General features: G+C 37.5%; 1 protein-coding gene across 3 annotated transcripts in view; it reads right to left on the bottom strand.

Annotated features, from left to right (window-relative positions):
- The window catches only part of METTL14 (methyltransferase like 14), a 40,434-nt gene extending 29,451 nt beyond the window's left edge, over positions 1–10,983 (bottom strand). Inside the window, exons 1-5 of one of the 3 annotated variants that reach the window (XM_040237395.1) lie at positions 10,744–10,983; positions 6,442–6,530; positions 5,717–5,804; positions 4,339–4,419; positions 3,905–3,992 (exon numbers count right to left, since the gene is read on the bottom strand). In XM_040237395.1, the coding sequence (XP_040093329.1) occupies positions 3,905–3,992; positions 4,339–4,419; positions 5,717–5,804; positions 6,442–6,530; positions 10,744–10,809 (412 nt within the window). In that variant the 5' untranslated portion in view covers positions 10,810–10,983. Of the gene's footprint in view, positions 1–3,904; positions 3,993–4,338; positions 4,420–5,716; positions 5,805–6,441; positions 6,531–10,065; positions 10,170–10,463; positions 10,689–10,743 lie in introns of those variants that run through there. The other 2 variants (XM_040237398.1, XM_040237397.1) reach the window with 2 other exon arrangements.
- Positions 10,984–12,251: the final 1,268 nt, after the last annotated feature.

Raw genomic sequence — 12,251 nt, forward strand, 5'->3', positions numbered from 1 at the left:
AAAGATCAGTTTTCATTCTAATCCCAAAGAAAGGCAATGCCAAAAAATGTTCAAACTACCACACAATTACGTTCATTTCACATACTAGCAAGGTAATGCTCAAAATCCTTCAAGCTAGGCTTCAGTAGTACATGAATCGAGAACTTCCAGATTTCTCAATGTACAAGCTGTATTTCGGAAAGGCAGAGACCCAGAAATCACATTGCCAACATCCTCTGGATCATAGAAAAAGCAAGGGAATTTCAGAAAAACATCTACTTCTGCTTTCTTGACTACACTAAAGCCTTCAACTGCATGCATCACAAGAAACTGTAGAAATTTCTTCAAGAGATGGGACTACCAGACCACCTTACCTGCCTCCTGAGAAACCTGTATACAGGTCAAGAAGCAACATTTAGAACAGGACATGGCACAACAGACTGGTTCCAAATTGCAAAAAGAGTTCGTCAAGGCTGTACACTGTCTCCCTGCTTATTTAACTCATATACAGAGTACATCATAGGAAGTAAGGAGCTGGCTGAATCGATTGCCAGGAGAAATATCAGTAACCTCAGATATGCAGATGACACCACTCCAACGGCAGAAAGCAAAGAGGAACCAAAGAGTCTCTTAAAGAAGGTGAAAGAGGAGAGTGAAAAACCTGACTTAAAACTCAACATTCAAAAAACTACGATAATGGCATCTGGTCCCATCACTTCATGGCAAATAGATGGGGAAAAAAAGTGGAAACAGTGATAGATTTTATTTCCTGGGCTATAAACTATTACAATCCTAGACAGTGTATTAAAAAGCAGAGATATCAATTTGCTGACAAATGTCCATATAGTCAGTTATGGTTTTTCTAGTAGTCACACAGGGCTATGAGAGTTGCACTATTAAAGGCTGAGCACTGAAGAATTGATGCTTCCAAAATGTGGTGATGAAAAAGATTCTTGAGATCCCTTGGATGGCAAGGAGATCAAACCAGTCAATCCTAAAGGAAATTAACCCTGAATATTCATCAGGACTGATGCTAAAGCTGAAGCTCTTAATACTCTGGCCACCTGATGCAAAGAGCTGACTCACTGGAAAAGTGATGCTGGGAAAGATTGACGGCAAGAGGAGAAAGGGGAAGCAGAGGTTGAGGTAGTTGGATAGCATCACCAATTTGATGGACATGAGTTTGAGCAAATTCCAGGAGACAGTGAAGGACAGGGAAGCCTTGCATGCTGTGGTCCATGGGGTCATAGAGTCAGACATGACTGAGCGACTGAACAACAAGATCTACAGAATTAATTTATCTTGCATAACTGAAACTTTATGCCAACTGCACAACAATTTCTCATGTTCCTCTCTCTCCAGCCTCTGACAACCACTGCTGTTTTCTCTTCTTCTATGAGAATCACTATTTTTGGTAGCTCATAAAAGTGTATGTATTTATATATGTACTACTGATATTTTAAGTACCTCTTTAAGTGTGTGCATTTTTGTCATTCTGTAACTGGTCTATCTCACCATTATAACTTTTTGTGCTACATCTAAATTGTGACCATGAAAACATTCTTACAAGCAAAAAAAGAAAAAGTGTATTGGATTACATCAAAATAAAAATTTTGTGTGGCAAATGGCGCCATCAAAGAAGTGAAAAGACAACCCACAGAATGGAAGAAAATATTTGCAAATCATACATCTGATAAAGGACTTACACTGAGAATAGATAAAGAACTCTTTCAATAAAAGTCAAATACCAAAAATAAAGCTTTTAGACATTTCTCCAAAATAGATATTTAAATGGAAAATAAGTATAGAGAAAGATTTTTAATATCGTTAGTCACTAGGGAAATGCAGATCAAAACCACAATGAAGGAATGGAAATTGACTGCTAATGACTGAGAGTACTGAGTTTCTTTAGGGGAGATAAAAATGTTCTAAGGATGTGTAATCTTGTTGGTAGGAATGTAAATTGGTTGCAGCAACTGTGGAAAACAGTACAGAACTATCATACTGCTTTCTCTAAAAACTAAAAATAGAAGTAACTATATGAATACAGAAATTCCACTCCTGGGTATGTATCTTAAGAAAACAAAACCACTAATTCAAAAAGACACATGCACCCAATGTTCTCAGCAGCATTATTTACAACAGCCAAGATATGGAAGCAACCTAAGTGCCCATCAACATATGAAAGAATAAAGAAGACGTGGTACATATACATATGTAATGGAGTACTACTCAGCCATATAAAAGTGATTATTTTTTTCACCATTTGCAACAACATGGAGGATAATATACTTGGTGAAATAAGTCAGAAAGACAAATACCATATATTATCTCTCATATGTGAAATCTAAAAAATAAAGAGCAACCTAGTGAATATAACAAAAAGAAACAGATTCAGAAAACAAATTAGTGGTTACCAGTGGGGATAGAAGAGGTAGAGCAAAATTGGGGAGGGAATTAAGAAATACAAATTTCTCTATATATAATAAGTTACAAGCATAATGTTCAGCAGAGAGAATATAGCCAATACTTTACATTAACCATAAATGAAGTATAAACTTTAAAAATTGTGAACCACTATTTGTACATCTAAAACTTATATAATATTGTAAGTCAACTATACCTCAATTTTAAAAAAAGGTCTAAAATTAGATGGTGGTGATGGCTGCACAAACCTGTAGATATTTAAAAAAATTAAATTATATTCTTTAAATGGGTGAACTGTATAGTACATAAATTATCTTAATCAAGCTATTTTCAAAACTGCAGGGATACTGCCTCTGATGAGCATACTGGTAGACTGAACACAGCTGAGGAAAGGATCTGAGCTTGAGGATATCTCAACAGAAATCTCAAAAACTGAAAAGTAAAGGGAACAAAAATTGGGGGGAAAAAAGACTATCCAAGGAACATGAGATAACTACAAAAGGTGTAATGGAAATATCAGAAGAAGACTAAAACCACAGGAACAGAAGAAATATCTGAATCAATAACAACTGAGGGGACTTCCCTGGTGGGCCAGTCATTAAGAGTCCACCTTGCAATTCAGGGGATGACGGTTCGATCCCTGATTGGGGAACTAAGACCCCACATGCGGCAGGACAACTAAGTCCATGTGCCACACTACTGAGTCACAACAGTGAGCTCACATGCCACAACTAAGATCTGAGGAATTCAAAAATAAACAAAATAATGACTAAACATTTCACAAATTAATGTCAGACATCAAACCCCAGATGTAGAAAGCTCAGAGAGTACCAAACAGGATACATACCAAAAGAAAAGAAAAAAGAAAAACTCAACTATACCTACGCATATCATTTTCAAGCTATAGAAATAAAAGTCCTAAAAGAAACCAGGAAAAAAAAACAAAACACTACTATGGAACAAAGTTAAGAATTATATCCAACTTCTCAGAAAAAAGCAAGCAAAAGGAGAGTGAAGTAAAATATTTAAAGTACTGAAAGAAAGAAAACATCAATCCAGAATTCCATACTTTACAAAATTAATCTTTCAAAAGTAAAGGAGAAATAAAGACTTTCTCAGAGAAACAAAAACTGAGGGAATTTGTTGCTAGTACGCCTATCTTGCAAGAAATGGTAAAAAAAATTCTTAGAGGAAAGGAAAATGACATAGGCTAAAAAATCAGATTTACCTAAAGAAAGGAAGAGCATCAAAGAAGGAATAAATAAAGGCGAAATAAAAATGAAGGATAATCACAGAAACAAAATGAAGGAAAGGAAGGAAGAAGGAAAAAAGCAACACTGCTTGATGGAAAAAGAGCATTTACAAGAAGTACTATGAATGGAACGGGGAAGCCAAGTCAGGAAAAAGTAATTTTGTTAGAAATAAACCACAAAATGGATAAATTACATGCATGTAACCGACAGCCAGCAATCACATATCCCCAACAAATCAGACATACCTACATCCCTGATGAAATTCTGGGGTCTATGTCCAGTGTCTACAAAATGTTGGCAGTAATCATTATGGGGATTTAAACTCTGTGTTCCCTAAAGAAAAAGTCAAAATTAAATTAATAGCTTTCACTCTGGTAGCAGATACATTAACTCGGAGCTTTATTTTTTATTATGAGGCCAAGCAAAATATAAGCTAACTGATAGATTTAAAAAATAAAAAACATTACTACTAAAATGAGTTTATAATTCAGTTATCTACAGATATTAATAACCAAGCATCAGAAGAACATTTCATGAATGATTTTAAATGATATTTTATTTTATAACAATAATGATCCTTCAATAACTGAAAAAGAAATCTTAAACATAAATAAGTATTTAAAATCTTTTCGGGCACAAAGCTGAAACATGAAAAGCTAAAGATCTGAAAATTATTTACCTTAAGAAAAGTACTAGAATCTTTATAAATCTCTTCTTCATATGGCAAATTCTCTTCCTCCTGCTGCATTTCTAATTCATCCTTAAAAAAGGAAGATTAAGTAGATATTTTATGTATAAGAGGAATCTTATGTATTACATCGTAAGTATTAATACTCATAAATATTTTATTTCCCTAAGATATAAAATTTTCAAATTACCATTAAAGTCAAACATTGAAGTCTTTGCTTTCTCATCATTAGCTTCTTTATAATAAAAATTTCCTTTTCATTCTCAATAACTGCCTATAACTACTAATTTTGTTGACTAAGTTATCCAGATTTACCTTAGATATAAAACTTTAATAAATTATTAGAATTTAGCTTAAATCATGAAAGATAGGCCCACTAATGGGGCAATTTTACTTCCACTAGAGCAAACCAAAAGAAATCACTATTTTATAAGTCAAAAATGTTAAAATATGAGGAACTGTATATGCTTTGATCTAACATAATCACAAATATTTAAGTTATATATTAGGATATATCAAATGCAACCAACACACAATATTGTTTCCCTAAGTTGTGTCCAACTCTTTGCAACCGCATGGACTGTAGCCCGCCAGGCCCCTCTGTCCATGGGATTTCCTAGGCAATACTGGAGTGGGTTGCCATTTCCCTCTCCAGGGGATCTTTCAAACCCAGGGACTGAACCCACATCTCTTATGTCTCCTGCACTGGCAGGCACATTCTTTACAACTAAGCCACCAGGGAAGCCCAACACACAACATAGTTTTTATGAAATTAGGTAATTATACTTAAGAGATTTACTGAAACTATTTATTCTCTTCTGTTAAATATAGCTGTATAACAGTTAATTTGAAAAAATGGAGATAGGTTTTTTGCCCTTTACTTTTTTTTTCACCTAAATAATGCAACTACAAGTTCAGAAGTTGGATTTTTTCCCTTGGGCCTCTATTAGAAATGCTTCTACACTGCTATCTAGCCCATGAATTCTCAAAATATTTTAATTGCACTACCCTATATTGTTAAGATGGAACAACACAACTCATAAAAGATAGTACTGTAGCCTCCTGAAAACTGATCCAATTATCCAACGTTTCTGGTACATCTACCTCCTTGCTCTTATTTAAGAATGTTGTTGCCTAGAGCTTACTAGGCATTACGCTTAGTGCTTTATATACATCACCTGATTTAATCCACATACCTCTTCTATTAAAATGAGTAAACTGATATAAATGGTGACATATATGCTACTGACATTATTCAGTATTTTGTCAAAATTCAACTGTTGTCAAATTTGTTTTTCTAGATGAGACTCTACAGATTGTAAGGACTTATTTTTTTCGTGACCAAAACACTGTCCCATTCTCCACTTGCCTTATATTCTTCCATCTTGTCTTCGTCTGTCTCTCCTTCATCCTGATACTTACGTTTTGCATTTGGAGCAGAGGTATCATAGGAAGCCCTGAAAATTAAAACTGAAATATCACTCACAAATACATAAGATGTATACATGTATCCATTAATATTAAAGGATAGTTTTACAGAGACAGAATAAGGCAAATTTTTCCTAACTAAACAGTATCCATTCACTCGGTTTATAAATTTTAGAAGTATTATAACCTGATTAACAACTCTGTATTTTTGAGAAAGCAACCAAATGAGAAAATAAGTTTTTATAAGGTATGTATGGCAAAGAGAAATTTCTACATATCATTCTAATCTGTCTTGAGTGAAACTGATGTTCTAATTGGTAACTACCATACTGAAAAATTCTAAATGCTTTATGAACTATCAAATGAATACTACTTTTAGGGTATTCTTTTTTAAATAAGCATTTTTAAAATAAAATTATATATGGTACATAAGCTAATTCTCAGTTTAATATTCCATTTTCTAACTGGTTCATAAATGAGAACTTACTTATATTCAGAAAATAAGCATTTCATAATTCATAGACAATAAAAATCAATTTTTTCCAAATTGGTATGCTGATGCTTATCATAACAACATATTTGATACCTAAGATTATTGTTTATTAAAGCAATGATTCTTTTGGAAATATTAACATGTCATTCATAAAAAGCCATTATTCTACTGACCTGCAAGTTTCTCTCGTTTCAGCAATTTCTCTCTGCTCATCTTTGCTATTTAACACAGCACCAATGCTGTCAGCACTTTCAGCTCCCAACTGAGAAAAGGCAAAACTCAACATTAGAACACAATGCACTAAGCATCCTTTCTAGCCATTTGCAGCAGCATTTAATACATCAAATATTAAAAAAAGAAAAAAAAAATCCCTAACTACCGTAGCAAGCAAATGGAATATTTACCTTCCAGGAAAAACAGAAAGTACCTTGAAACAAAACCACATTATTTAAGAATGATTTCAACAGCTGAAAAGTATTTTATGCTTTAAGTTATACTGAAATCAAAACAATTAACTTGAGCCAATCTTCTTTTAAAGTAAATAATAAAATACGATTTAGCAGTAGTAACCAAAAAAAAAAAAGCAGGTAACAGGGTTTATAGTTTGATAGGCATTATGTTAAACACTTTTCATCCATCTGTGTACCATACCTTATTTATTTTATATAGTACATATACTTCATGTGCTATACCTTATTTATCCCATACTGTAATAAATACTATTTGGTTTTATTCAAGCCAAGTCTTTATATAATGATTACAGGCACAATACTAAACTTTCCAAATACCTGAAAAATAGTTATGCAAGTTATGGCTGGCAGTTGGGTAAATTCTACAAAATATAAATGTAAAAAAATCACTAGTAGAGATAAGTCTGGCTACAAACTGTGGCGTCAATTCATGGAACACTTAAAAACCAAACCAAAGGTATAGAAAGCAATTTACAGGCCATGAGGAATCACTTAATATTTTTAAGCACAAGAAGAACATGAGGAAGTCTGCATTATATAGCCCCTTGAGCTCAAAAAAGGTAAGAAAGCATACTAGAGCCCAGCCTTTATTAAACAATTTTTATTACACAATTACATTAATTCCCACTGCCTCTTTATACTATTCCATGACTCCCCTAAGGTTTCTCCAATGATAAATCTCTTCCAATATATTAACTGTTCCTGATATTTTAACTCTTCCATAAAATTTTCCTGACCCCTACTTTGTTTCATTGGAAACCACATCTACTTCCTGTAGGGGAAATGCCTTTTAACCTTCTTCCCATAAAAGTGACTGACTCCACTCCCTTCAGTTCTCAGATAAATACACGTCACTTTCTCAGAGAGTTTTTCTATGAACAGTAGAGAGAGAACAGGTAGTCTCCTTGCATTTTTCTCTTACCTCCTCATTTTCTCATTCAGATCATAGTTCTCATTCAGATCAAAATACAAACTAATTTTGTTTTACTTTTGTTTATTCCCTATTTATATTATTTTATACTTTATATTTGTACACATCAATTATTTTATGTTTACTTTTGTCTACTTCTTCCCTCACTGAATTGTTAGCTCACCAAGGAAGAACTCTGTCCTGTTGATATCTAATGTTCAGGAGCTATTATAAAGTCTTACTTATACTAGATGCTCAATAAATATGTGAATAAACCAATGAGATTTCTTGCCAGGGCCTAAATTAGAATACGATGTTTTATAAGACAAACGTTTTAAATCAAATTGTGCTTACATACATAATCGTCTTCTTGTACTCCAACTTTTTTTAAATTGTGGAATGACTGGAGTAATTAAACAGACTTTCCATTGTGGGTGTGTATATGTGTGCGCTCAGTCGTGTCCAGTTCTTTGTGATTCCCCCTTGACTGTAGCTCACCAGGCTACTCTGTCCATGGAATTTTCCAAGCAAGAATACTAGAGTGGGTTGCCATTTCCACTGTGGTAGCACTAAATATGTTATTTGAATAATTATGACAATTTGGTATCCTCTGAAAGTATACTACTTTTAAAAACAAAGCTACAAGTTAAAGAGCAGGTGTAAATTACTGGTGGCAGCATCAATGGCCACAGTCATAGTGTGTGCCTATACACTGCCTGGTGGCTCAGACGGTAAAGCGTCTACCTGCAATGCGGGAGACCCGGGTTCGATTCCTGGGTCGGGAAGATCCTCTGGAGAAGGAAATGGCAATCCACTCCAACACTCTTGCCTGGAAAATCCCATGGATGGAGGAACCTGATAGGCTACAATCCATAGGGTCTCAAAGAATTGGAAACGACTGAGCGACTTTACTTATACACTGCATCTGATATTTTCATCCAGCAGCCAAAAGCAAATCCAGCAAATTACATACGTTGAGTTGTGCTCTACTTTGAAGTTCATGAATCAACAAAAACTTATTAAAAACTAACTTTGGGTAAGAAACAAAGTTAGGGTAGAAGATTAACCCAACTGGAACTGTCTGTACGAGTTAGTGATGTACAGCAGTGGCCTCAACATTCAGTCAGGACAATGGATGCACAGAGCGAGAAAAGCCTAAACCAGGGAGTTCCAGGCCAAGTTTCATCACAAAGTTCTGCCCTGGGCTGTGCCATAAAGGATAGACAGAAATCAGAAAGGATGCTTCTTAAAAATTACAATGTTACACAAATAACTTTCTGGAGAGCAACCAGTCTGTCTTGTTCACATAGTCAGTGAGAAAAAGGCTTCTGGTAAAGTGGAAGTCTACTATTGATTATACTGGCCATCCTCACCCAGGTGGAATGGTATCTAACCAGTTATTCCAAGAGGGAACCAGGTGTATTGGAAAGAGCACAGAAAGGCCTAAGACTGAAGCTGGCAAACTTAAGTTTTGTCACCTTCAGCATGTAAGGTAAATTCTTTGAGCTTTATTTTCTTCACCTATAAGATCCAGATAGCATCTGACTTGTATGATAAAATAACATATGTAAAAATTTGTCAAGTCCCTTGACACATAAAATGGACTTAATAAATGGCAGCCATTATTAAATGCTGTACAGTATTTAAGTTCTCTAAAGGTAGGATAACCTATCATTCATAGCGGACTTACCAACATCTGCAAGAGTTCCTGGTACATAGTAAGACATTCAAGAAATAATTTTTTATGTATGTATGTATTTTGAGTCAAATATAGGTCTGAATTCAAAACTTAAGTGTCAAAATCTTACTTGGTTTTAATAAAGAGCCACTGGACATTTTCAAACATAACATGATAAAAGCAACTGGGATAAAGAAGGCTCGAAAAAGATACCTGATTTGTCAAAAAATCATAATGTCAGAGGCACAGAAACAGATCTAATTCCAAACACCCACTTTTTCTTTTTTCGTTTTGGCTTACACCACGGGGCTTAAGGGATCTTAGTTCCCAGACCAGGGACTGAACCCGGGCCACAGCCATGAAATCGCAGAGTCCTAACCACTGGACCAACAGAGAAGTTCCCCAAACACCGACATTTTAAACACTATACCATAAATCTTTTCATCATGTCATAAAAGAAGGTATATCTTTGATTTTCATTTACTAAAACCAAGATTCATTACAGAAAAAAAAATAACTATTTTTGAATAACTATTAAGATTCCTCATTAAAGCTTATGAGCATTTCCCCCATCACTGTTACTGATCCGAGGGGTAGAAAGGAAAAGACAGCCTCTGACTTTAAGCAAAGGTGGCATCTGCATTTTCTGCATGTGTACTCTACTAATCAGCACGGGTCAACTTACACGCAAGCAGCGGTGAGGACAAGCTTTGGAGAGACAAACCAGGGTTCAACTTACTGGCCTAGCGGTTAACGACTCGAGGGAAAAATTCGTTAGCCACTGGCTCCCGTGTTTCATTATGTGAAGATAATGCTACCTCTGGGAGAGATCTGTTGTGACTGAGGAAAGAATTCAAACATTTAGCTGTGGGTAATGACGAGGATACCGTATACAACACAGTCGACTGCAACACCCATGATGCAGAACCTAAAACTTACACTCAGGCTACTGCCAATGCGGTCTTTAGATATTATCCCAGAAAAAAAACACTGGAAACCTATTTCACAATGAAGCCACAATCTCATGAATCAGGCGCTGATACGAGAAAAAGCAAGACACAAAAGACTATTCAAAAAGTGAAGAGAAACTGAGGGGCTAACGACTCCCCTGTCCTCGCGTGAACTGCGACAACTTACACACATAGTTTTGTATCCTCATCACTGAGGATGCCAGACCCCTGGCGGGCATTCCACACATGATGCTGAAGACCAGGCGTGGCGGTCGGTTTAGCACCACCGCAAGGACCACAACATGAAAGGGGAACGATTCGGGGTACAGAGGGTAGAGAGGTCCTGGGATTAAAGTCGCGAGACCAGAAAGGGCTGCCGGGTGGCAGGTGAGGAGACGGAAAAACGGGGAGAACGGGACGGGGAACGCGGCGCACGCGCATTCGCGACCCCTCCCTGGGCCGCGGACCTGCTGCGCGAGAAGCTGTCGACGTAACTTCTGCCGCTCCCGGATCTCCTGCAAGCGGCTGTCCATGTCCCGACTTGTCTTCCACTACCTCGAAAACTTGGCAATTAGCGGATGAACCCTTGCACCAATTTCTCTTCGGAATCTGTGGATCACCAGATTTTCCAGCCGCTTCAGGAGGCTGGTACCTAATACCCTCTCCTCAAGAGGTGTTTCCGGCGCGGCCGGAATTTTGCGCCACGGACCCCGGAAGTCCCGCCTCCCCCTGGACGCCCGCGATTTGACGCCGTTTAGCAGAGGCCCAATGAGTGTCCTGCGGCGCCCGGGGCGTCACGGAAGGTAACCGCCCTTCTGAGAGCGCGGGCTGTCAGAGTGGTGCGGGCAGGTGGACTGGCTTCTCGCTGCCCTCTCCTGGGACTGCAGGCTTCCTAGGTCTTCTAGTACTGTTTCCGAGTTGTGGGCCGTATTGTCTATTCCCTTTTCCAGTAATTCCCCAGTGGCCAGTGCTGGCGTTTTAAAAATTGCTGGATACCAGGTTTTTTGCTAAAAGCACAGACTCGAGTCCGATTGCTGGGTTTAAACTTGGGACTGTCCTTTACTAGCTGAATGGCCTTGGCTAGTTAATCACTCTCTGTGTGCCTCTAGTTTTCTCATTTGTACAGTGGGAGGGATAAGAGGGCCTACTTCACAGAGCTGAAGATTGAAAGAATAAGCAGAGCTAAAAGCATACCACCAAGGAGGTGTTTATTGAGATTTTCATTATTACTTCTATTTCCCTTTAGGCAGGGAAAAACAATGCAGGAGACATAAGAGACACGGGTTCGATCCCTGGGTCAGGAAGATCCCCTGGAGGAGGGCAGGGCAACCCACTGCAGTTTTCTTGTCTGGAGAATGCCATGGACAGAGAAACCTGACAGGCTACAGTCCATAGGGTTGCAGAGTTGGACAGGACTGAGCGACTAACACTTTAACTTTTTTGTCCTCTATTACAGTTCAGTTCAGTTCACTTGCTCAGTCGTGTCTGACTCTTTGCGACCCCAAGAACCGCAGCACCCAGGCCTCTCTCCATCACCAACTCCCGGAGTCCATCCAAACCCGTGTCCATCAAGTTGGTGATGCCATCCAACCATCTCATCCTCTGTCGTCCCCTTCTCCTCCTGCCCTCAATCTTACCCAGCATCAGGGTCTTTTCAAATGAGTCAGCTCTTCGAATCAGGTGGCCCAAAGTATTGGAGTTTCAGCTTTACATCAGTCCTTCCAATGAATACCCAGGACTGATCTCCTTTAAGATGGACTGGTTCGATCTCCTTGCAGTCCAAGGGACTCTCAGGAGTCTTCTCCAACACCACAGTTCAAAAGCATCAATTCTTCGAGGCTCAGCTTTCTTTATAGTCCAACTCTCACATCCATACATGACCACTGGAAAAACCATAGCCTTGACTAGACGGACCTTTGTTGGCAAAGTAATGTCTCTGCTTTTTAATATGCTGTCTAGGTTGGTCATATGGAGA

The sequence above is a fragment of the Oryx dammah genome, unplaced genomic scaffold, assembly GCF_014754425.2.
Source record: "Oryx dammah isolate SB20612 unplaced genomic scaffold, SCBI_Odam_1.1 HiC_scaffold_3, whole genome shotgun sequence".
NCBI classification, from domain to species: Eukaryota; Metazoa; Chordata; class Mammalia; order Artiodactyla; family Bovidae; genus Oryx; species Oryx dammah.